Genomic DNA, 26,217 nt, shown 5'->3' with positions numbered 1-26,217 from the left:
ATAAATATATACATATATATCTTTTCCAGCAACAACTGGATGCATTTGAAGCAGAGAAGCAGGCGTTGTTGAATGAACATGGTGCAACTCAGGAACAGCTAAATAAAATAAGAGACTCATATGCAGAGCTGCTGGGTCACCAGAATCTAAAGCAAAAAATCAAGCATGTTGTGAAATTGAAAGATGAAAATAGCCAACTCAAATCGGTTTGTAAAATAACACTTATATTCAGATATACTAACAACCAGAAACTTTAACAATTTATCGGGGAAAATTCACCTGAGAATGAATGGACTTACTCAGTGTTGACCAGATGGATGTTCAGTTTTACTTAGCTTTATAATTGCTGCTAGAGTTGGAAGACTGTATGAAGTTTTACATGTTTCTTCCTTTGTTATTGTACTTTCAGGAGGACAATTTCTAGATGAAGAACATAACTGGTTGCTTTTTTATACTCTTTAGTTTTACTAGGAAGCCTACTACAGCCTGTTACTCTGCCAAGCCGAAAGTTGATTTGGAGGCAAATTATTTTCAGTTCACTCTTGATCAGAAAAGTATACTCATAACTGTAGAAGAAAAGAAAATTTAAAATGCTTTGTTTACTTTGTGTGGGCTGTTCCAGATCACTTTGGAATTCAATCTTACTGAATATGTAATAGTTATTTTTGCCATTAGCTATGATACATAAGCAACTTTTTGGAATATGTCTGTATGGTGATATAATGTGTACCTCCATAAAGCTTGCTTGAGAATCAGAGGACAGAACCAGCCACTAAATTAGACACAGAGGTCAGGCAGTGGTGGCACACACCTTTACTCCTGTCAGTCAGAAGGCAGAGATCCATTTGGATCTCTGTGAGTTCAAGGCCACACTGGGCTACATGAGAGAAACATCAAGGCAGTGCTGACACATGCCTTTAATCCCAGAAAGTAATATGGCATGGCAGAGAAAGGTATATATGGTGGGAGGAAACAGGAACTCATTCTCTTTAGACTGAGGATTTTGTAGAGGTAAGAACTAGTGGCTGGCTGTTCTGCTTCTCCGATCTTTCAGCTTTCACCCTGATAATCTAGCTCTGGGTTTTTTATTATAAGACCATCAAAGATTCGAACAACATGTCTGCAACAGTGATAACACATTTTACCACTGTGTGCTTTAGTGATTATTTATGTTTTTCTTACTTAGGAGGTGTCAAAACTCCGATCTCAGCTTGTTAAAAGGAAACAAAATGAGCTCAGACTTCAGGGAGAATTGAATAAAGCTCTGGGTATCAAACACTTCGACCCTTCCAAGGCTTTTCAGCATGAAAGTAAAGAGAATTTTGTCCCCAAAACCCCATTAAAAGAAGGTAAAATAATAATAAAATAAGATAGAGTATTTATGTACCTGTTAATTCTCGCTCTCTGTCTCTTTTGCTTTCACAGCAGTTGGTGATTTAACTTTTTTATAAACTGAAACTTTGTTATCTTCTAATAAAGAAGATGTATCAACACCACTTTCCTCCTTTCCTCTGCTTCTGTCTATCTAGATGCCCTGTCCTTCAAGCCCCATTCAGACTACATCTTCCTTGAAGTCTTTCTTTTATTGCTCCTACTAGCATCCCTCCTTAGCTCCTCTGGACTGCATGTGGCTTGCCAAAGGCCAATCCCTCTACACGGCTCACAGTGTAACCTAACTGAGTCATAGCTTCATAATAATTTTTTAAATTTCAGTTTTAGAGAAATAATTTTTCTCTTGACAGAATCTTTATATATTTCACAAATAAGCCTTAATTGCTTGCAATAGTGTATGTGTGTGTGTGTGTGTGTGTATTCATATAATACATGTATATGTATTATAGTATTGTACAGAATATAAACATTGATTCCTCTGTTTTCAAGAACATAGGTCTGGTTTTAGTTTGAATGACTTAGGAATTTGGTTTGGTTTAGTTTGGTTTTCAAGGATTTGAATCTTGGCCCTTCAACATGCTAGGCAAGTGTTGTACCTGAGCTACAGCCACAGCCTAGATCATTGGTTAGTAGTTTTTGTTTTGTTTGTTTGTTTGTATGTATGTTTTCGAGACAGGGTTTCTCTGTGTAGCTTTGCGCCTTTCCTGGAACTCACTTGGTAGTCCAGGCTGGCCTCGAACTCACAGAGATCCACCTGCCTCTGCCTCCCAAGTGCTGGGATTAAAGGCGTGTGCCACCACGCCTGGCTAAGTAGTTTTAATATAAAATTCTTATAGCTCTTTGTGATATTCTTTTCAGGCAACACAAACTGCTGCTGAATTCTGATGCAACATCAAGGATCATGGAAGTATACATCTGAAATACCTGTTGAAGATGATTTTCTTCATTGTTCCTGATATTATGTTTATAGTATATATTATATAATATATTCAATTTCTACTGCCTATTCTTAGGTATATGAAAGGACATTCAGCATTTGTTATGGAAATGTCGTTTGACATTTTATTTTCATTATGTGTCTCCTTAATCTTTACCTTTATCACCTCGTTCTGAGCCACCTTATTTGCTTTGCAGCTTACATTACACTACCATAAAAATCAACTTTTTTTTTTAAAGATCAGTATTAAAATTTTCCCCCTCTTCCCCCTATGTTTTTAGCTTGATTTTAGAGTTCTTTAAATTCTGATGAAGAGTGGAAAGGCTCAAGCACTTTGCCTTGCTCCTGCATCTGTTTTGATTGGCTCATCATGCTCGCTCTGGTCTCCTCATCACTTCCCATAGGAATAAGAGCACCTTGAACTCGACAGTAACCTTGTGTTTGTTTAATCAAAGTCACTGGGTTATTTAATCGTTTCCAGATTCCTTGACTCTATCCCAATTCTAGTTCTAAACTAAAACATGTATCTTGGCCTATAACCCTACATTTTTTTAAAGATTAGTCTGTTAATTTTTAGATAGACTGGAAATCTGGTTTTTTTTGGGGGGCCAGGGGGTTGTGAGACAGGATTTCTCTGTGTAGCTCTGGCTGTCCTGGAACTCCCTCTGTAGACCAGGCTGGCCTTGAACTCAGAGATCCACCTGCCTCTCTGCTTTCCAATTGCTGGGATTAAAGGCAAAGTACCCCATGCCCAGGCTCAAGGAAGTCTGAAAAACTGTACATACTAGATTTTTAAAGACTATGGCACCTGCATATTCTCTGAATATGTGTGTAATATAAAATAAAGTCATGGGAACTCATAACACCCAAACAGTGATTCAACTTTTATTTAATGAAGTTACAATATTGCTTCTATTTACGATGTATTTAATTGTGTTTACCTCCCCTCTGAATTTGTCCCCAGAATCATAAATGATACGTCTTATTTATTTCTTTCAAAGGTTTATTTATGCCAGGGTTAGTGACACACACCTTTAATCCTAGCACTCTGGTGAAGAGGCAGACAGATGAGTTAGTTCAAGACTAGCCTGGTCTAAACATTGAAAATTTATATTAGTCATCTTTTCTAGTATTCTGTGGATATTTATAACCTTTAATCATAGCAAATATGCACAAGGGGACCATCATAATAATCAGATCTTTGGTAGACTACTGGCTTTGTGCTGACACTATCTACAGAGTCGTTTGTGGGGCTCAGTGATGAAGAGTCCTTCCAGCACAATCATGAGGACCAGAGTTTGAGTCTCAGTTCCCATGTAACAAGCTAGGCATCTGATGCATGCCTGATACCTCAGGTCTGAGACAGGTGGAGACAGAATCACTAGGACTCAATGGTTCCTGGCCTAGTGATAGAGACAGCAAGCCCCAGCTTTAGGGACCCTACCTTAAAGGACCAGATGAAGAGTGATAGAAGACCACACCCAATTCCCCCACCCACATTGAGAGAGAGAGAGAGAGAGAGAGAGAGAGAGAGAGAGAGAGAGAGAGAGAGAGAATTAATTCTTAGGCTCATTTAGGTTAAGTGAAAATTTAGTAGGGTTCCTGTCTGATTCATGAGCAAGTTTTAACTACCTAAGCTCATGTGAGTTTACAGTCATACTATTTTGATTGTTTTTTGACTACATCTTGCCTTTAGCAGCTGATTTTATCCCTGGGCCCTGCCATCCTGGGATCTGTTATTCCCATTGCATTTAAGTTTCTAGGTTCACAGCTCTCCTTGTGAGGTCTGGCCTCCAGAGAAGATTCATTGGTTATGGATCTCTGAAAATGATTCTGGGTTACTGTTTTGATTTGGATCTTAGTGGCAAGTCTCTAAAAGACCATGTGAAGTTTGTGTTGTAGAGGGGAGATAGAATCCTTTGAAGTTGATCTCCTGGACAGAAATGAGGGCCCTGGGGTCATACCGTTTGTGGTAGTTTGAATGAGTCTTATGGGCTAATGTACTTGAATCTAACCAGTTGGTGGAACTGTTATGGAAGGTTTAAAAGGTGTGACTTTGTTGGAGGATCTTTGTCACTGGGTGAGGGGGGTGAGGGGGGTGAGGGGATGGTCTTTGAGGTTTCAAAAGCCCATGCAATTCCCAGTATTCTAAGCATTTCCTGGCTGACCTTCAGGGTAAAGCTGAATAGCTTGCTTACACATACAGCTAGAAGAAGGGATGTTCATGCCAACCAAGACACAGTTCTCATGCGCTGTTGTGATTGATTGCTGCCTCCATATTTAAGCTTAAGGTCCAGTAAGAGGCTTCTCTTGAATGGCACTTCCTTGCTACTTTTAAGCATTAGAGTGGACTGAGCTGGTAATAGAAAAGGAGAGGATGACGGCAAAGGCAGCAGTGACAGTGGCAATAGCATCAGGACAGCAGAAGAATCAGAGGACAGCCAAGACAGAAGGGACAGATCAGCAGTGATGAGAGAAGGAAGGGCTGGAGAGATGCCTCTGTGGTTAAGAACACCAGCTGCTCTTCTAGAGGACTGGATCCAATTCCCATCACCTGCACGGGAGCTAACAACTGTCTAGCTCGGTTCCGGGGGATCCCATGGCCACTTCTGGCTTCACAGGCACTGCACAAAGATGCTGGAAAACATCCATAAAATTAGAGTTGAGCAGACACTGGACTCTGATGGCCAGAAGAGTACCAGAGAGCAACCAAGGCTTAAGGGCTAAGAATCCAGCACTCTTGGTTCAAGGCTTATGACACTTCACTATAGGGCTAAGGATCTCAACACCTTGAACTCTGAAGGTTGTAACAACAGGAGGTGCCATGGCCTGTGCATTCTGCTGCCAGAAGCCATTTATAGAATCTGCCAAGGACCAGGGCTGCTGGTAGCTAAAGCACAGAATGATGAGCCTTCAAAATGAGATCCTAGCTCCCTAAGTCTCTGGTTAAGCTTCTGGGTTTATTAGTTTTCCCCTTGGACACTCACTTAAAATTGCCAGCAGCAGCATTCAGCATGATTCATATTCAAAGAGTGAAAACTTCTAGCCAGCATATTGGTGGTAAGATCGCTAAAGCAATATGTGCATGTACCATTGCACACTTTTGGAGACCAGTGGACAATTTGTAGGGGTGGTTCTCCAGGGATCTAACTTATGTTGTCACCTCGGTGGCAAATATCTTTACCCATTGAGCTCATCTTATTAACCCTTGTTTTGTTTTTCAGTGAGAGCTACTATATAGAGATTCAAAACAGGTTTTGTTAGATTTCACTCATTTCATTTGTACATATTTGTGGAGGCACAACAATTTTAAAAAGAAAGGAAAACATTGATTTTTGCCCCAAGAGTATCATAACAGCATAAAGATATTATTTAAACCTGCAAAATATACACGTACTCTTTATAGGAAAACAGATTTTTGACATTTTTTTCAGATCCAAATGAGTTTAGAAATTGGTTGTCTATTTTATCACTCGATTATCAACACAATGGCTCTTGCTACATCAAACTAATATCCCAGAAAATGTTGACTGAGTTTAAAGTTGTGACTTAAAGGATCCAAAATGTATTTGTACTATTGTTTTAAAATGCAAGTATAGCCACATATGGTTGTACATGCCTGTAATCCCAGCACTTTGGGAGGCTGAGGCAGGAAGATGTAAGTTCTGGCCAGCCTGGAATTCACAGGGAGGCCCTGCCTTATAAATAATTTGGATATAAGCTACATATAGCAATAGAGTGAAATAAACAGCTCTTATGTATTTTAACACAAGTTTGGGTAAACGTGTATACTCTTGGAATCAACACTCTGTTGATACAAAGAATAGGTTCATTCCCCAGAAAGTAGGCCTTCATGTCAATCCTTACTTTTCTACCAACACAAGATTATGTCTTCCACAAAGATGAAATTTTCACCTGTTTTAGAATTTCACATACATGGAATCATTCTCTGTGCCTAGTTTCATTTCCTCAGCGAAATGACAGATTCATTCTTGTAGTTTATTTCTTTATATTCCTAAATAATATTTCCCAGTATGGATGAGCCAGAATTTATATGTTCATCTGTTGACAGTTGTTTAGTTTATGTCAAGTTTCATGCCATTTTGAATTAAGCGATGGGGCTGGTGAGGTGGCTCAGTGGGTCAAAGTGCTTGGCACCTAGCCTAAGGACCCAGTCCAATCATCTAGTCCCCAACAGCAGGAGAAAACCAACTCCTACAAGTTAACCTTTGCCCCCGCCCCATAGCAACATGACCCTCCCCCACAGGAACATGCACAAAAAGAAGAAACATTTCAGCCGGGCAGTGGTGGCGGCGCATGCCTTTAATCCCAGCACTCAGGAGGCAGAGGCAGGCGGATCTCTGTGAGTTCGAGGCCAGCCTGGGCTACCAAGTGAGTTCCAGGAAAGGCACAAAGCTACACAAGAGAAACCCTGTCTCGGAAAACCAAAAGAAAAAAAAAAAAGAAGAAACATTTCTAAAAAGTGGAATTAAGTAGCTATGAATACTCATGTATAGCTCTTCATGGATGGGATACATGTTTTTATTCTTCATGAATACATGCCTGTACCTGGGATTACTCTTTGATGAGGCAGCGTACATTTAAGAATACCAACTGTTTTTTTTTTTTTTTTTCAAACGGTTCCATCATTTTTGGGCTCCCACTAGTATAGAGTGAGTATTCCAGCTGTTGAAATCTCAAGCGAAGGGGTTACAAAAGAGCCACGTTAACATATCCACTGTTTTGAGTTAAAGACACTTAAAAGAAAACAGGTGCAAAAAGATGACTGATCTTTCTGTTTCTTGAAGGTAGGAGATGAAGTTGCTATAGATGCACTGCTTTGCTAGAAGCAAAGCCACCCTCCTATTAACATGAAGGAGAGTTGAGCCCAAGAGAGTTGTGCAAACCGTACCAAAGTTACTCCCAACTGCTAATCTTACCATGTATTTTTTTTTTTGCTGCTCATAACTTATTATTCTTTGTCTAATTCAATGTATAATTGCTGAACTCTTGGATCCTTATTGTTTGGGTCTTTATTGCCTTATTAGGGCAGCTATGCCATGTAAAACATGTTTTTAATAAGCTTATTTGTCTTATGATAATTTAATTCTCAGCTCTAGCTGAAGAGCATTAAGAAGACAGAGGTGAACATTGCTTTTTAGCATTTAAAGTTTGGTAAATATGTTCAATTTTAGCCCATCAATGTAGGTGTACAGTGATATCTCAATGTGCTTTTAATTTGCATATCCCCATGCTCAATATGTTTCGTGCTTATTGGCCATTCCTGTGTTTTCCTTGGAGATGTCTAGTAAAATTTTTGTCCATGTAAAAAAATTCAGGGCTGGAAAGATGGCTCAGCAGTTAAGGGCACTGGCTGTTCTCCCTGAGAACCCCATTTCAATTGCCAGCACCCACATGGCAGCTCCCAACTGTCTGTAACTGCAAGATCTGACACCCTCACACACAGACACACATGCAGATAAAGCACCAATGAGCATAAAAATAAATAAATCATAAAAATGGCCTTTTCAAATCATTGAGTTATAGTTCTTTAAATATTCTGAGTATATCCTTCTGAGATATATGTATTGAAATTCTTTTTCCCAGTCTGTACTTTATTTTCATTTGTTTTATTAATAGTCTCTTTTACTAAGCAGGAGTTTTTCACCTTGAAGAATTTCAATTTATCAATTAGAAAAATTGGTTGGTTTTAACTTTACTGTTGTATCTGAGATGCCTGAAGATATCACCCTATTTTTAATTCCTTGATACTGTGGCTCATGAATTTTGACAGAGCTAATCTTTAAGATATATATTTAAATTCAACACCTCCCACTCCCCCACCCCTCCACTGATTTCTTGACCATTTGTGGATCCTCTGACTGCCTCCTACAGTTTGCCATGTGCCATATGCCCTCTGGGTAGACTATTCAGCTGAGAGATATTTCAAAGTTCAATTTCAATACCAGCTTCTGTTGATTTTAAAGTTAAAATACTGGGACGCCATAAACTCAAAGAGCGGCTCAAAGCTGAACTAAGCTTAAATCGCTCTTGAAACTTAAAAATAGCTGGCTGTACTTCACTCCTAGAAATTGGTTCTTACACTGTTGATGTTGTTAGGGGCAGGTCTGGGAAGTACTGATCAGTAGTATTTAATGCTTGGCTAAATATAAACAAAACACAGTTCATGGAAATGACCAGACGCACTCTACATTTGTGTGTTGCTACCACTAGGGTTATGAAATTGTCAAATTTAAAAAAGCACTGGGATGGGGCAGGAGAGATGGCTCCGTGGTTAAGATCATTTGTTTCTCTTTCAAAGCATTGGGCTTCGATTCCCAGCACCCACATAATGACTCCCAACCAAACCTTAACGCCAGTTCCAGGGAATCCAACAGGTACACATGGTGCACATACATGCATACGAACAAAATATTCATACGCACAAAATAAAATTTTTGAAAAGCACTGAGAAATTTTATTCAGGGTTGTTACTGTTGTGTGAAACGTGTGGAATATTTCACAACAGGAATCAATGGCAGCGTGCGTCCCACCATTGACTCATTCCCTCTACAAGAGCCATCAAAAAGTTCTACCGGGAAAATTGCAGGGCTTTTGTTTGTTTTTGTTTAATAGTTCTGCCATATGGGTTTTGGTAACGGATCCTCGCTTGACTTGCAATTAAACATGAAACTTCTCATTGGGTAGTTTCGAAACTAGCAGGAGGAATCAGCTGCCAGTTTACTGCACGGTGGAAAGCTGCACGAGATTCCTGGATTGGAATGGAAATGCTAATTTAAAAGGTCAAGCGGAGCTGCGCCTCACGTTTTTGGCGTCCGTGTGCTCTGTACGGGCGGAGCAAACAAAGACCCGGCAAGCGAAGCCAGACGCCTAGATTCCTCTCGCCGCTGTTTCCCCCAAAATAGTTCTGGAATCATGCCTGAAATGCCGGAGGACATGGAACAGGTAAGAGCTAGCAATTCAAGACCCAATCTCGCCTCAGCGTAGCCTTAAACGCGATTTGAAACGACTGGTAAGAGCAGAATGGGTATAAAGAAAACACTAGCCGGTGCCATTTATTTCCTTAAGAAACATACGCTAGAGACACAGAATAAACTATCTTGGGTTTCTGACCCAGGAAATCAAACTCAGTTCGACAGAAATAAAATGTGAAGCAAAACGGTGGTTTCACTCTCCACATTCAGTGGAGTGGTAGTGCTGTGTAGTATACTGTGTAGTATAAGATTTAATCCGTGGTGCATGCCCAGCTTTTGTCTTGTAGGGCTTGAATCTGCTAATGAGACTTTCAGTTCCAGTTTGCACTCTTAAGAAGTGACCCCCGTCGGAAGTCAGACATTGACTGTAAACATAGAACCTCTTCTTATTAAGCAAAATGACTAAAAATTGCACTTAAATATGTGCCCTCAGAGCTATGCCCAACTTTTGCCCGACAAGTGTCAAACCGTATTCTTAAACATAGGCAAGCAAACATTTCCTCACTCACTCACGGTAGCACCGGGAATCAAACTGCTAATTGCAGAAATGCTTGAATCTTCCTACTGAGTATAAACTCCCTTAGGAAGAGACTCCTTCACACACTCCAACTAGAAACTTGAAACGTTCTCACTTTTAAGGAGGATGAGGGGTCTTAAATCTTCTCTCCTTCGGACTTTTTCTTATTATTCTTGTAATTTAGTGTTAGGTGGCCCTTTCTTTTAGTAAAGACTTTCTTAAGCCTTTGCCTGGATTAGAAAAAAAATGGAAAAGTGGCGGGCCTCAGGCTGTCTTTGTTTTCTCTTACAAAGAATTACGTGAGTGGGGAATAAATTCTTTAGTGTTATGGGGAAGAAGCTGACGAAAACTTTTCCTAAAGGGCAGCTTAATCGTTAGTTTAAAAATAAAGCAGAATTGTGAAAATAAGGCCTTTGGGGGAAATCCAGGCAGTGGTCACGTTTTGGGGCGAGTTTTGAAATATCTTGTCTGGATGAGAGCAGACTGCTGGGTAGGTAGAAAGCGGGCCAATCCTTTCCTGGGTGCGGGCTTTTTCAGTGTAAGTTTCACAGGCTTGGCTGGCGCCGTACTTGGGAGTTTTTAACCTGCAGGTAATTCGGTTGAATGCTGAGTCAGACACTAGGGGCCGTTGTTCCTCATTAACTTTTAAACAGCCACACAGGTTTGGAAGAGTGCCCGGCATTGCGCCCTTCCTTGGCTCTATTTTAAGTTTTTGCAGCTCCTCCAAGACTTGGCTCGAGCAGCCCCTGGCAGCGTCCCCTAAGTGACTGTCCACTTAGGGCAGTCAGGACACCTGTTAACTCTACTTAAAAGTAGACCGGGCTCGTTAACAGTTCAGTTTCTCGTTCTGTAATTCTGAGAAAAAAACGAATCTGCCTTTTAAAAAGTACCCAGATAATATTCTCTCCCCCACCTTTTTATTTTTAATTAGCTAAAAATAAACTTTAAAAAAAAAACTTCCCAGCATTTTTTTTAGCATTCCAGAAAAACATAGGTTCCAGAGGTGTTAATGACTCAGAGGGCAGCACCTATTTTTATTCTTTCTCCTTGCCTTAAAACAATCGGACGACCACACCTTGCCTGGGTTGGTCGTCCACTCCTGTGAACCCAGCTCTTAGGAGGGGAAGCTGGAAGATCAGAAGTTCAAGATCATTCCCTGAGCTTGAGACTGCCTAAAACCTACCCAAACCAGCCTTATCGCTGTGTTGATGGGAACACCCTTAGCTGTTGCCACGCCTAACGTTACAGATGCTGGAATCTATTTTGTATAATACATGCACAGTTGACTCTTAGGCATTTCGCAGCCTGCAAACCTAGAACTCTAGGCCACTCGATTCTTGACACCTTTTCACTAAGAAGAAAGAAGCAGACGGAGTGATTAAAAGACATTACACCCTCAAACCCAAGGAAGCCTGCAGTCAATGCTTGGCGTCGCTGCCTGTGCTGGCTCTATCTCTTTAAGGACTGGCACGTGGGCTGAGAGCGTCCCTTGAGGTCCCGCCCCTTTTTGAGTGCGTGGCGGGAGGCGGCCAATCAACAGCCGCAGCCATGGCGGCGGAAGCCGGAAGCGGCGGCCCGGGTCGGCCCAGGGCCTAGGGGAGGAGGGCCAAGGGCGCGGGCGCTGTGGCCCCCGGCTGTGCTGCGCAGGAGGAGGCTGTGGTCGCGACTGCGGCGGCGCGAAGACGGCTGGCATGGTGGGCCGGGAGAAAGAGCTCTCCATCCACTTCGTTCCCGGCAGCTGCCGGCTGGTGGAGGTGAGGTGTGGGGCGTGGAGCCCTGGGCGGCGCCTCTGAGTTTGTTTACCTCGCTCCGGGCAAGGTCCCCGGCGCCGCTGCAGCCAGGAAGCTGGGGGGTGGAGGCCGCCGCCGTGGAGGGCTTGTTGCCCTTTGAGTTCTGGATTCATCGTCCTTGTTCTGTGTTCCTGGGTCTCTAAGGAGAGGGAGGGTGGCTTTTCATAAATGACGGCTGTTGGGGGCTGTCACCGTGGTGAATTCAGAGTTTGCACGGGGCACATTACTTCGGGCGCTTGTGTGGATGTCAGTATTTCCCGGTGTGCGATTACTGTTAACGCTCAGTCTCACGGGGGGAGAAAACAGGCATAAAGAAAGGGTCACTCGAGTTTATTTAGTAAGGTTTGAGCAGGAATTCCAATACAGATCTGTTTGGCCCTTGGCCCCCTAGGGTTTCAAGCCTTGCTTGTTGGAATTTCCCCTGCCTCCTCCCAAATCCGACCCAGCCTTCAGTTTCCAGCCCCTTGCATTCGCTGACCTACAGGCTGTATCCAGCACAGTTGATAAGACTGTTAGAATTCCCAAACCAATTTGTCTTGTAGATAGAAGAAAGGATAGGAGGTGGTCAGTTTTGTTAATGCCAAAAAATACTTATTTATTTGAAACAGGGTCTTTGCTGGCTAGTTTTATGTCAATTTGATACAAGATAGAGTCACTGCAGAGGAGGGTTCCTCAGTTGAGAAAATACCTCCATAGGATTGGGCTTCAGGCAAGCCTGTAGGACTTATTTTGGTTTGTTTTGTTTAGCGCCTTTCCTGGAATTCACTCTATAGCACAGGCTGGCCTTGAACTCATAGAGATCCGCCTGGCTCTGCCTCCCGGGTGCTGGGATTAAAGGCGTGTGCCACCAACGCCCGTGGCATTTTCTTAATTAGTGATTGATATGAGAGGGACCACCTCATTATGGGTAGGACCTTCCCTAGGAGGTGGCCCTGAGCTGTATTAGAAAGCAGGCTGAGCAGGCCAGCAATGGGGAGCAATCCAGTACGCAACACTTCTCCATAGCCTCTGTGGGCTCCTGCCCCCAGGTTCCTGTCCTGACTTTCTCCAGTGATGAGCAGTGATGTGAGAATGTAAGGCAAATAAACTCCTTCCTCCTCAGCTTGCTTTGGTTGTGTTTTCTCACAGAAATAGTAACCCTAACTAGAACAGGTTCTGTCTGTTTAACCCTTACCGTCCTGAAACTCACTATGTAGACTGGGCTGACCTTGGGCTCAACAGAGATTACCCTGCCTCTACATCCCAGAGTGCTGGGATTAAAGACAGGGGCCACCACGTCCAGCTGTTGATGCAAAATTGTTTATATTTGGGTGACAGTACATTCAGTATTGTCTCCAAATGACTGGGCCTTAGCTGACTTTCAAATTTATTTGCAGTTCCAGACTGCTGACAGCATGTGACCATTTCTGCATGTATACATGTATGTATACATGTAAGCTTAATGTGTTAAAAGCAAAGTGGAAAGTGGTATGCTGGGTGTAACTGACTGGACTGCCTATAATCTCAGCACTCAGGAAATTAGTAGTGATGGGTAGATCTGATTGCTTTTCAGCACGGTGGGGTATATGGGTGGCTTTTCATGTTATGTTTTGTTTTTGAAACGGGGTCTCACACTGTATTCATGACTGGCCTCAAACCAGTGGAGATCTGTCTGCCTCTGCCTCCACCTCTGGTGGACTGAGATTAATGGTGCTACCACACCCAGCAATGTTTTCCATTAAACAATAGTACAGTAGCTGGGCCTGATGGCTTATGCTTTAAGCCCAGCAGTCTGAAAGCTGAGGCTGGAGGATTTCCAGGTAAGCCAGGCTGCATAGTGAGACCCTGTCTCAAAGCAAAACAGCAACAAAACGGTACAGACAGCTATGGTTTGCACGCAGTTGGTGCTGTCTCAACCTGTACAATTGACATTTACTCTGGTCACTCTGAGGGTTGGCTTAGTTAATGCTAGAGAAGCAACCCTTATTAGTTCCTGTTAAGAATACTGCCTGTGAGTATAATGGGGAGACAGCAAATTGGCCTAGTCCCATCTGAATTCCTCCTTTCCCACTTAAGCAGTCTGGATATCTTTTCTTTTCTTTTTTTGGTTTTTGGTTTTCTGAGGCAGGGTGTCGCTGTGTGGCTTTGGAGCCTGTCCTGAAACTCACTTTGTAGACCAGGCTGGCCTCAAACTCACAGAGATACACCTGCCTCTGCCTCCCGAGTGCTGGAATTAAAGGGCCACCACTGCCCGACTGGACATCTTTTTTTAAATCTCAAGGATATTCAGGGATGTTACAGAGGTGGAAAGTGCGTGTGAAACTTTCAGGTTTTCTGTGGTTTTTTTTTTGTTTTTGTTTTTTTTTTGTTTTGTTTTTCTTTTGGAGGCCGGTCTTTGTATCTGGGCCTTGTCTTGAACTCAGGATCCTCCTGCCTGGAATGACCAGTACTAGTGCTAGATTACAGGAGCACACCACACATGTAGACTTCCCAGTTTTCTTTCTTTTTAAAACATTTGTATGTGTGTGCGCTAACCGTATAAATGTGTACTATGTGTGTCCAATACCTACTGAGGCCAAAAGAGGGTGTCCATTCCACTAGAGCTGGAGGTACAGAGGTACAAGCTGCCCAGTGTGGATGCTGAGAACCCAATTCTGATTCTCCGCAAGAGCAACATTTTTTTAGATTTATTTTTTTTATGTGTATGGTGTTTTGCCTGCATATATGTTTGCTCACCACATGCGTGCTGTACTCTTGGATGTCCAAAGAGGGTGCTAGTTTCCCAGGAACTAGAGTTACAGATAGTTGTTAGCCCCCATGTGAAATCAAGCCAGGGTCCCCCAGAGGAGTAGCCAGTGCTCTTAACCTCTGGGCCTCCTCCAGCCACATTTGTTTTCTTGTATGGTGTTTCCCCGGGCATCTTCATGGTATTTAGTACATGTACAGTGTTTTCTGGATCTGCTAGACTTGACATGTTTTGACCCCTTTCATTTCAGCTGTGTGTGTGTGTGTGTGTGTGTGTGTGTGTGTGTGTGTGTGTGTGTACACGTACGTACGTGTGTACAAATGTGTTTCTTGAGCCAGGGTCTTGCTATATGGTCCTGAATGGCCTGGAATTCCCTCTGTAGACCAGACTGTTCTTAGTTGGCTGATAGTCTCTGTCCCCTGGGTGCTGGGGTTAAAGATCATCTCCACACCTGTTTTATAGTTATTTTCTTGACAAAGTTCAAAGAAAATATTTTGCCAGCTTGAGGCTTCATTTTCACAAATTGCCTGCTTAAAGTGGTATTACAGCTGCCACATGAAATTTCTTTAACTTTTAAAAAAATGTTTTGAAATTGGTTGAATTAAAATCCTCGATATTTTTTATATACTGCCTTCCTACTCCCCGACCCCCGCCATCCCCTTTTGATTTCAGCTTTTATCAATGTTAGAAACACCTGGTTGTGGTGTCCTTAAGTAATGTATGTATATTTACTAAATCGTTTAGCATATGTAAAATTAGGGCTGAAAATGTCTTTGGCTGTTGCTTTTGTAAAAGGTTTTTTGCTAGTTGAGAATTGGGTGGCGTTAACAGAAATAAGTCCCCATGATAAACTTTAATGAAATTTCCAGCTGTGGAGCTCGCACTGGGCTTACAGGTGTGTGCCAGCTCCAAACACTATTTTTAAAAAAGGAAAGGTTGGCTTTACTTGAGAATTTGGCAGGAAAATGTTGCTTGATTTTGGAACTTTGCCTCGAACATACAGAATTTAAATTATTTCTTAAGCTTTTTAAAATTTCTTGGAACACGAATATTTTTCTCAATAGCAACACAGATCAATTTAAATTTTTTTTTTTTACTGTCTGTATATTAGTCATAAGGATTCTGTATAAGTAAATTTAGTACTGACTGGGGGACATACGTTAGTTTGTTCAAATTTAGAATATGTGCTTTAAGGGTCAAATCAATTTTAATTTAAATAAACTCTTGAAATGTTGACCGATTTCAAACCCATCAAAATGAGACATATCATCTGAGTCTTGTGCATTTTTATAATATCCTTGAAGATATGATTTCTTGTTGATTACTCATCAAGGTGATAGGATCACTTCATCAGTCATAAAAGCAAAATAACTCCCATTATTAACATGAAATCTAAATCAAATGGGGAAGTTACTTGTGATTATCTTAGGTTCTTTTTCTTGATTATTAACACTTTGTTCCTTTAATTTTTCTTGCTTTTTTTTACTAGTCTGGAAGATTTTAGTTTTTATTAACTTATTCATTTAAAAAAATTAAACTAATTTTACATTCATGAGTGTTTTATCTGTGTGTGTATGTCTGTGCACCGCATGCTTGCCTGGTGCCCACAGAAGCCAGAAGAGGGCATCGGATCCTCTGAATCAGGAGTTACAGATAATTTTTAGCTGCCATGTGGCTTCTGGGAATCGAGAAGAGCGCCCAGTGTTCTTAACCACAGAGCCATCTCTCCTGCCTCGTATTTTCTGTTTTTAATAGAGAGAAAGAGAGGGGTGGGGGGTGTCTACTTATGGGAATGCAGTTGTTCTCAGAGATCAGATCTGGAGCTTGAATTATAGGTAGTGGTAAGCCACTCAGTATCTCTCTTCTGCAAAAGCAGTGTGTGTTCTTAACCACTAAGCCACCTCTCTAGTCTCAATGAGACTGATTATTAAAACTTATCAAGTCGGGGCTGGAAAGATGGCTCTATGGCTAAGAGTACTTTGTTGATTTGCACCTACCTGTTAGCCCACTGCCTGTGCTCAAGTTCCAGGAGATTTTATACCCTCTTCTGAACTCCCCAGGCAGCGCAGGTGGTACACACACATGCGTGCAGGCAAAACACTCATACACATAAAATAAAATAATTAAAAAACAAAACTCATTAACTCATACAGTTGTTGATGCAGTTTGATTAATCTAGCTTTGAAACTGACTTTTTAGGTATATGACATTAATGTAAACAAAATAGATTTCAGGTATTTAGTACACAATAATGGCACCTCATTTTTTTTTTTTTTTTTAAGATTTATGTATTATGTATACAGTGTTCTGCCTGCATGTATCCCTGCAGGCCAGAAGAGGGCACCAGATCTTAGTATCTTACTACAGATGGCTATGCACCACCATGTGGTTGCTGGGAATTGAACTCAGGACCTTTGGAAGAGCGGCCAGTGCTTTTACCCTCTGAGCCATCTCTCCAGCCCAGCACTTCATTTCTTCAGGAGAATTGTTTTCAAACTCTGGCTACCCTTTCTACTTCTAGGAGGAAGTAAACATCCCTAGCCGGCGTGTTCTAGTTACTGGTGCCACGGGGCTTCTTGGCAGAGCGGTTTACAAAGAATTTCAGCAAAGTAACTGGCACACCATTGGCAGTGGCTTTCGAAGAGCCAGACCAAAATTTGAACAAGTGAACCTGTTGGATTCTGAAGCAGTTCATCACCTCATTCATGATTTTCAGGTATGACTTCGTATATTGAAGTTGTATATGCATTTTACTAAGAGTTCTCCGGATTATACAGAAAGTGTGCATGTTGACTGGAAGTTGTGCTTGAAACTGTAACCCGTTGAGCACCAACAGTATAACTCACACTTTTTTTTTTTTTTTTTTTTTTTTTTTACTTGTGGTGGTGCAGGTGTGGGGGTCAGGATCCCCAGCATGCTGGGCAGGTACTCTACCCCAGAGCCAGATCTTCCTCCCTGTCTGGTACAGCCTTGTAGAGCGGCACAGCTTGTATTTATGCAGTGCTTTCCTAATAATATCCCCTTATAAATGTTTGGGCGTTATCTGGGAACTGGAAAAAAAACTATTATTTTTGCTTTAGAGCCAAGAAAGTAACAGTCAGGGGGATTTCAGTAACCTGTTTGTCATGATCCAAGGAAAGTTAGAGGGAAATGGAGATACTGTTCTCCTTATCAAATTTTAGCTTTGGTTCTTTCTAAAGGTCTGGGCCCAAGAGCATGGGTACTAGAAATACCAAGGAAACCTGATTTTAGGCTGCATGCCCAAAGAGTGTACTGTATGAAGTCTGTGATGGGCCCAGGATGCTGCATTTGAAGCATCCCAGATTCTGCGCATTTAAGCTTCAAAACAGTTCTTAGATTATGCCTCCTGGAGCAGTTGTTGAGGAAATTGGGTGTGTGGGCATTCATTGTCTCTCACTCTCTTTCTTTTTTTAAGGTTATTTTTATTTATTTTCTATGTGTGAGTGTAGGCAGAGTTTTTCTGTGTCCTAGCAGTCACTCCCAAATAACCACACAGAGACATTATTAATTATAAATGCTCGGCCGATAGCTCAGGCTTTTTACTAGCCAACTCATACATTTTAAATTAACCCACATCTCTTACCTATGCTCTGCCACATGGCTTGGTACCTTTCCTCAGTACAGCAGGTTTATCTCTTTTTCTTCACATTTTGTGATTCTGAGGCTCCTCCCCTTCTTCGTGCTCTCCTTGTCTACAAGTCTTTTTGTCTGCCTAACCTCTACCTGTCCAGCTATTGGCCAGCCAGCTTCTTTATTAATCCAATCACAGTGAGACACATTCACATAGTATAAAGTAATATTTCACATACAGGTGTTTTGCGTGCATGTATGTCTGTGCAGTGCATGTGTGTGGTGCCTGCAGAGGGCAGAAAAGGGAGTCTGCCTGGTGAAACAGGAGTTACTTACAAATAGTTGTTAACCATCGTATGGGTTCCAGCCCCAGCACTTTCTGCATTTTTGTCTAGGGATTACTAAGTTGTTTCTTACCTTGGCTAGGGATGTGGCTCAGGGTTACATACCTGCCTAGTATGTGATGTGCAAATGTGCAAAGTGTACAAGGCTCTGGGTTCCCTAGCACTGCCCAAAACAACCCAAAAAACCAAATGCAACAAAATAAATTGTTCTATTCTTTGCAGACCGTGTGTGTGTGTGTGTGTGTGTGTGTGTGTGTGTGTGTGTTGTGTTGTTTTGTTTTTTTGAGGAAGAAAAAGGAAATACGAGAAAGCTATTAAAAATTAAATGACTTACTATTAATTGATTGAAGGAATGTTGACCTAAGAACCTTTTCTTTCTCTGAAGTTACTCTAAGGAAGTAGAGTAACTCTAGTTCTCTGTTGCTCTCCATTTTGAGTTAAAATTCAATGTTTATCTTTCAGCCTCATGTCATAGTACATTGTGCCGCAGAGAGAAGACCAGATGTTGTTGAGAGTCAGCCAGATGCTGCTTCTCAGCTGAATGTGGGTGCCTCTGAGAATTTAGCAAAGGAAGCAGGTAATGCCACATCATCACTGGATTTTTTGAGACAGGCCTATTTTATGTCTATGAATGTTTTGTCTGAATGTATGTCTGTGTGCCATATGTGTCCCTGCTTCAGACCCCTGGAACTGGAGTTACAGAGGGTTGTGAGCATCCATATGGGTGCTAGGAACTAAACCCAGATCCTCTACAAGAGCAGCCAGTGTTTTTGGTTTTTCAAGACAGGGTTTCTTTGTGTAGTTTTGGTGCCTGTCCTGGATCTTGCACTGTAGACCAGGCTGGCCTCGAACTCACAGAGATCCACCTGGCTCTGCCTCCTGAGGGCTGAGATTAAAGGCATGCACCACCACTGCCCAGGATACAACCAGTGTTCTTAGCTGCTAGGCCATCTCCCCAGCCTCCTTCACTGTGTTTTGTTTTGTTTTTTTTAAGACAGGGTTTTTCTCTGTTACCCTGGCTGTTCTGGAACTCACTTTGTAGATCAGGCTGGCCTCAAAAGAAATCCCTGCACTGCCTCCAGAGTGCTGGGATTAAAGGTGTGCCTCCACCATGCCCAGCTTCACTGGGGTTTTTAAGTTGAAAGTTTGTAGCTCTCTTACATGTGTTTAAGAAAAAAACAAAAAACAAAAACAAACCACAGAACAGAAAACATTCCAAACAAAAGTAATGAAATAGACTTACCTTTTCTTTTTGTAGCTGCGATTGGAGCATTTCTCATCTACATTAGCTCAGATTATGTGTTTGATGGCACAAATCCCCCTTACACAGAAGAAGATATACCAAGTCCTCTGAATCTTTATGGCAAAACAAAATTAGACGGAGAAAAGGCAGTCCTGGAGAATAATTTAGGTAAGGTCCAGTATCTTTGGCTCCTGATCATTTTTGAAGACTGTTGTGTTGTTTATGAAGAACGTATTCTTAATTTATAAAAATAGCCAGAATAGCGCGTGTGTGTGTGTGTGTGTGTGTGTGTGTGTGTGTGTGTGTGTGTGTGTGCGTGCGCGCGCACACACATGCCTGAACTCCTGGCACTTGGAAGTTGGGTCAGTGAGGTTCTGTCCTCCCCTCTTCTAATTAAAAAAGGGAAGAAAAAAAAAACAGAAAATGGGGACTATAGATTACTAGAAATTATAGAGTATGGGCTGGTGAGATACCTTGGTAGGTAAAAGTGCTTGCCACCAACTGATGTGTTCGATTTCTTAGACCTACATTGTGGACAGAGAGAACTGCTCCTGTAAGTTGTCCTCAGACCCTCACACTTGTGCGCCGCCGCCCCCCCCCCACACGCACATAAATAAATGTAATAAAATTTTTGAGGCATCCTATATACCATGATCTTTTTGTTTTTGACCATGTGCGTTCATGTGTACATACATAAAAATAACTTCTTTAAAAAGAAATTAAAAGAAAATATATTGGTGGGAATATAAATCTCTCCTGTGTGCTGATTCCTCAGGAAGACAAAATAAAATGTAATTTCTTAAGAGAGATATTTTTGTATAATTTTTTCAAGTGTTTGCATTTTGATCCATAATCTGACTTTCTTCCCACTTCTTTGCATCTCATTATATGTGGTGCCAGTTCTGAGGAGACCTCTTCCTGTCTGTGGGAGCATCATGCTCAACTTCATTTCTATCTGTTGTAGCACCATGCTCAACATAATGATTCCTGTGGGAACTGATGCCTTAGGTCGTAGTGTGCCCCTGAAAAACAGCCACCAGCTTGTAATGCCCTCATTTGCAGACATTTAATTTGTTGGGGTTTTTTTTTTTTTTAATATTTTAAGTTATTCTGTACTTATTCAGTGGTAGAATGCTTCCTAAGCATGCATGATGCCCAAGGTTAAATCTCCAGCACCAACAGATAAAGTAAATACATAAAGTAAATAAAATAAATATATAAATCAACCCTGCAAAAGTCTCCCTAGCATCAATCTTCCTTCTTGCTCTGCTTCATGTTGCTGCTACAGTACACAGAGTGGATCGCTTATAAAGAACTGGAATTTACTTATCACAGTTCTGGAGGCTGGGAAGTATAACATCCAAGAGCCAGCCTGTGGTAAAGGCCTCCTTCCTGCTTGTCCTCAAACAAACTGGACAACTCCCCATTAAGGTCTTTCAGAGTGATGTCTTCATGACCTAAACATCTTCTTGACACACCTCTCCCAAACCAACCACACACACACATATGCTCTGTTGGACTGGGAATTAAATTTGAATATATAATTTTGGAGTGGGTACAACATTCAAACCACAGCAAGACCTGTCTTTACTTGCTCAGTAATTATAAAAGAAAATATTTGTCTACTTTGTTAAAGTGCTAATAATCTAAAGGTATCAACCCCTCATCAGGTACCAGTATAAAATCTAATATTGAACATTTCTTCATCCATGGTCGTAAGTGACCACTCAGCCCTATCCCCCCACCCCCCAGATTGATCAGTTTTTGATTGGTATTTTTGTGTGTATATACTTGGCCAAATCCAGTGATGATTTGTAGCTAGAGTTTTTCTGCCTGGCCCATAGTCAGGACAAATCTCCGTCACCTACCAGTCCCACAGCTGCTCAGATCCAACCAAGTAAACACAGAGACTTATATTGCTTACAAACTGTATGGCCGTGGCAGGCTTCTTGCTAACTGTTCTTATAGCTTAAATTAATCCATTTCTATAAATCTATACCTTGCCACGTGGCTCGTGGCTTACCAGTGTCTTCACATGCTGCTCGTCATGGCGGCGACTGGCAGTGACTCCTTCCGCCTTCCTGTTCTTTCTTTTCTCCTCTCTGTTAGCCCCGCCTATACTTCCTGCCTAGCCACTGGCCAATCAGTGTTTTATTTATTGACCAATCAGAGCAATTTGACATACAGACCATCCCACAGCAATGATTAATTAATCAAACACTTGGTTGTGTATCTTCTAGGGACAAGAGTGTTGTTTACATAATCACAAGGTCTGGAGGAAACCTTAAGCTGATGTATTCCTGCTATCACATGTGTAGCTTGTGTAGATGGTTTCTCACTTGTCCCAAAATTGTTTTTCAGTGTTGTTGTCTTTCAGTTGACCTCCAGTCAGGAGTATTCATTTCATTTGGTTGTCCAGATAGGCTCTATTTTTAATGGGTGTAATGACCAATTAGATAAGAATTCTGTTCATGACAGTAGATACTTAAAACAATCATGACCACCTTTGAGTTTGTTCAGTTATGAGTTACAGCCCATTCTGGTATAATTTTATTAAAAGGCAAGGTTTCCACTTTGCTGTTGTTGAAATCCACACAATTTCTCTTTACATCCAAACTTGGGGAAGAGTCAGCCGTAAAGTACCTGTGTGTATTGTCTGTCCCTAGGGGCTGCTGTCTTGAGAATTCCTGTTCTGTATGGGGAAGTTGAAAAGCTTGAGGAAAGTGCTGTGACTGTTATGTTCGACAAGGTCCAGTTCAGCAACAAGTCAGCAAACATGGACCACTGGCAGCAGAGGTTCCCCACACATGTGAAGGACGTAGCCAGTGTGTGCCGGCAGCTGGCAGAAAAGAGGATGCTGGTGAGTCTTGGGAAGGATGGAGCCTGACTTCTGTCTTAGTGCAAGTTCTGCTTTTCTGTGTTGAACCTCCACGACTGAACATAGATTATCACAGACTGAAAGGTAAACATGTTTTTTAAAAGCAGGAAATGAGACAAAAGCTGTTCCTACAGAGGAGAGTCTGTATTCATGAGGTCTGTAGAATGCAAGCAACCTTGTCTGCCTTCCTAGTGCTGGGAGTAGAGGCCCAGTGCATTAACTACACCCAGTGAGAGTTAATTTTTTTTTAAATTTATTACACATGTGTGTGTTTTCATGAATTTATGTATACCACATGCATGTAAGTGTCCAAGGAAGCCAGAGGCCATTGGATCCCTGGAAACTGAACCCAGATCCTCTTTTAACCACTGAGCCATCGATCCAGCCCAGAGTGGGAATTCATTTTAAGCATTTGGTGAATTTGACATTAAATAGAATGTCCATAAGAAGACTGGGAACAGTTTAATTTGAAGTACAAATAATGCTGGTCACAGCATGACTATCTGCATTTTTGTATTATATGAAAATTATACTGGTGTATGCTGGGGGAAAGTAACCCTTCCTTCAAACAGGTGGAAGGCAAGTACTACCACTAGTTTGTCCTTTGACCTCCACACATGTGCTATGGCATGCACACCTGAGTTCACACACATGCAGTTAATCCTACTATATCATGAGCCTTTGGAAATCTGTAAAAGCAGGGGAGGAAGCCTCAGCAAGACTAAAAGTTAATGTCATAGCATGCATGGCATGGTTAAGAGTATTTAACTAGTTCATCTCCTTAGGTTTCTTGAGATGGCTTTCACTTGGTTACTCAGAGTGGCCTTGAACCCCTGTGTAGCTCAGGCCACCTCCGTGCATTCAAGGCTCTTTCTGCCTCATCTTCCCCGAATGCTAGGATTACTGGTGTGTGTCATTGTGCTTATCGGGTTCATTTAAAATGGTTTTATAACTGATCTTGGTGGTGCACACTTGCAATACCAGCATTTGTAAAAACAGCAGGGTCAAGAGGATTCCTATGAATTCTAGGCCCATTGTCTATACTGAGCCAAGGCTATGGAGCAAAACTGCTTAAAACCAACAAAAAGAGTGAGGCTGAAGATTGGTTCAGACAGTAGAGTGCTTGCCTAGCATGCACAAAGCCCTGTACTGAATCTCAGTACCTCCCTCATAAACCTGGCATGGTGGTGTGAGCCTGTAATCCCCAGGAGTCTCAGAAACTGGAGGTAGGCTGTATGAGATCGTGTCTCAAAACTATTGTTTTTATTTTAACTCAGACTAGTTTAAAATGTCAATTAAAATTAGTCACTATCTCTAAATTAGAGCCATTTGTATTTTTATTTCAAAAAGTTATTTCTATAAATTGCTTTTAGTGTTGAAATATTTGTAGACATTTGGTTTTAGGTATTTTGAAGAAAATTTTCCAAAAAAAAGGTAGGTTTGCATTTTGATTCTTGCACCTTTAAAATTAAATTTCTTGTCAATCCTTACCATTGACTTTCTTCTCTCTCTCTCCCCCTCGTCCCTTGTCTTTGTTGTCAGGATCCATCCATTAAAGGAACCTTTCACTGGTCTGGCAATGAGCAGATGACCAAGTACGAAATGGCATGCGCCATTGCCGATGCCTTCAACCTCCCGAGCAGTCACTTAAGACCTGTAAGTCTCCTGATTGACACCTCCCTCCTGACTTCCTAAGGCTGCTGTGTGTTATTGATAACATTTTTCTGTTTGGGGTAATGAATCAAAATGAACTTGGTTTAGATCTTGACAGTACCTGGTGGTAAATTATCCCTAAAGAAGTCAGAGTATTGAACTTTATAGAGAAGTATGGAGGAGGTGGGGGTGGATGGAAGGAGGGTACTTGCTGTAAAGCCCGACAGCCTGAGTCCATCCACACGACAGCAGAGAACTGACTCCCATTGTCTGTCTTCTGACCTCTACAAGAGCATATACTCCCTCCCTCCCTGCCTCCCTGCCTCCCTGCCTCCCTCCCTCCCTCCCTCCCTCCCTCCCTCCCTCCCTCCCCTTTCTCTCTCACCTACGCACACAGAATTAATTGATTTATTTAGTTTTAGTTTCTCAAGACAGGGTTTTAGTGTGTAACACTGGCTGTCCTGGAACTCACTCTGTATATGAGATTGGCCTTGAACTCACAGAGTTCACCTACCTCTAGGTCCTGAGTACAGGGATTAAAGGCATGTACCATCACCACCTGGCTGGTTTTTTTGTTTGTTTGTTTTTTTAAGTATTGTCTAGATGGCAGCATGTTTATTTTTTTAGCTCTAATAAGAGGGTTTTTTTTTGCATAAAGGAAAGCTAAAATAGAGTTATCAAGTCTTAACATACTACTTCCTTTACTCATGATTTTTTTGTTTGTTTTTTCTTTAAAGATCACTGACAGCCCTGTCATAGGCGCACAACGTCCCAAAAATGCTCAGCTTGACTGCTCCAAATTGGAGACTTTGGGCATTGGCCAACGGACGCCATTTCGGATTGGAATCAAAGAATCGCTCTGGCCTTTCCTCATCGACAAGAGATGGAGACAGACCGTCTTCCATTAGTTTATGTGTTGTGTATTTTTTTAAATGAAAAGGATAGTATGTGGCACTTTTTCAAGAATAAAGGAAATAGTTTTGTATGAGTACTCCTTAATTGTGACTCATGATCCTTCAGGTGAATGATGCTGTTGCACTAGGGGAGCGTCGGACAGACCGAGGGCAGTGATGCCCGGTTTGCAGTCGTGGCTTTCTGTTGATTGTTTTGTTCTCGCTTACTTACCTTGCTGTTCCAGTCATGTGAATTATGATTCTTAATGTCCGAGAGCTGGCATAAAGCAGACTGTTAGACTTTGGATGAAATGCATTGTCCATTCCTATAACTCCCTTTTTTGTTTTGTTTTGTTTTGTTTGTTGACTTTTGTATATTGATAGTTGCAGTGTGTGTAGAATCCTATAGAAATCATCGGTGTTCATCATTTGCTTTGCTTGAGCCCAGATCAAAATGCTTGAAGAAAAGAAAACTTTATTTTTGCAACTTTGAGTATGGTTTTTATGCTTGATTCTCTCCTGTGTTCTGTATATGAGAACTTGTATAGCCTGACACCTCACCTTCATAGCCCCATGTGACAAACACTGAGAGAGTGCGTGTGTGTGTATTTTTTTAATATAAATACATATCTGTCTCTTTCACTCTGTCACCAAGTGAAATTTCATACATGTGGTTATAATAATGAGCCTTGTATGTCTTTTGATCACTTATGAATAACAATAAATAACTGCTGGCATGTAACACTTTGGTTTCTTTTTTATGTAAAAATATATAAATTTTTAATTCTTTGAGAAATTCAGACAGTGTATCTTGATCATATTCACCCCTACGCCCTAGCTCCTATATCTACCCCCACCTCTAGTGTCCTTTTTTTTAAATAACTGAGTCCAGTCTGCTGTCCTTGTACTCATGGTTGGAGCTACCCACTTGAGCATGGTTGTTGAGCCACCAGGGACCACACTCTTTAACTGTCTTCCATTCTCAGAATTGGTTTCTCTTTCTTTCATTTTGCTTATTTTTAATTGTAATTACTGCTGGGTATGGTGGCACATGTCATTTGTCCCATAAGAAGCAGGTAGATCTCTTCCTGGGAGGCCAGTTTGGTCTAAATAGCAATTATCAGGCCAGCCAGGGCTACATAGTGAGACTTTGTCTCAAGAGAATGTAAGGACTGACTATACAATTATTCTTTTGTTTTAGTTTTGAAGTTACATACTTAAAATATCTGCTATGTAATAGTCATCATCCAGTGTGGTAT

General features: G+C 41.5%; 2 protein-coding genes across 8 annotated transcripts in view; both read left to right on the top strand.

Moving 5' to 3' along the window:
- Positions 1-3,200, top strand: part of Hmmr (hyaluronan mediated motility receptor) — a 32,622-nt gene extending 29,422 nt beyond the window's left edge. For 2 of the 5 annotated variants that reach the window (XM_006971626.4, XM_076578178.1), the window contains exons 16-18: positions 30-206; positions 1,187-1,349; positions 2,251-3,200. In XM_006971626.4, coding sequence (XP_006971688.1) covers positions 30-206; positions 1,187-1,349; positions 2,251-2,270 — 360 coding nt within the window. In that variant the 3' untranslated portion in view covers positions 2,271-3,200. Of the gene's footprint in view, positions 1-29; positions 207-1,186; positions 1,574-2,250 lie in introns of all 5 variants that reach the window. The other 3 variants (XR_013053219.1, XR_013053220.1, XR_013053221.1) reach the window with 3 other exon arrangements.
- Positions 3,201-8,851: 5,651 nt separating this feature from the next.
- On the top strand, positions 8,852-25,700 carry Mat2b (methionine adenosyltransferase 2 non-catalytic beta subunit). 3 transcript variants are annotated; one of them, XM_006971628.4, is made up of 7 exons: positions 8,852-9,295; positions 16,878-17,072; positions 18,754-18,868; positions 19,550-19,702; positions 22,201-22,394; positions 23,955-24,068; positions 24,803-25,700. In XM_006971628.4, the coding sequence occupies exons 1-7, from the start codon at positions 9,266-9,268 to the stop codon at positions 24,971-24,973; spliced, it is 972 nt and encodes a 323-aa protein (XP_006971690.1). In that variant the 5' UTR covers positions 8,852-9,265; the 3' UTR covers positions 24,974-25,700. The 3 variants fall into 3 exon arrangements, with proteins under 3 accessions (XP_006971690.1, XP_006971689.1, XP_076434292.1); XM_006971627.3 differs by lacking the exon at positions 8,852-9,295 and adding an exon at positions 11,361-11,595; XM_076578177.1 differs by lacking the exons at positions 8,852-9,295; positions 19,550-19,702 and adding an exon at positions 11,416-11,595.
- The last annotated feature ends 517 nt before the right edge of the window (positions 25,701-26,217 follow it).

This window comes from Peromyscus maniculatus, chromosome 8, assembly GCF_049852395.1.
Source record: "Peromyscus maniculatus bairdii isolate BWxNUB_F1_BW_parent chromosome 8, HU_Pman_BW_mat_3.1, whole genome shotgun sequence".
Classification (NCBI taxonomy): Eukaryota; Metazoa; Chordata; class Mammalia; order Rodentia; family Cricetidae; genus Peromyscus; species Peromyscus maniculatus.
The sequence above is the reverse complement of the archived record's forward strand: the minus strand, read 5'-3'. Positions and strand labels throughout refer to the sequence as shown.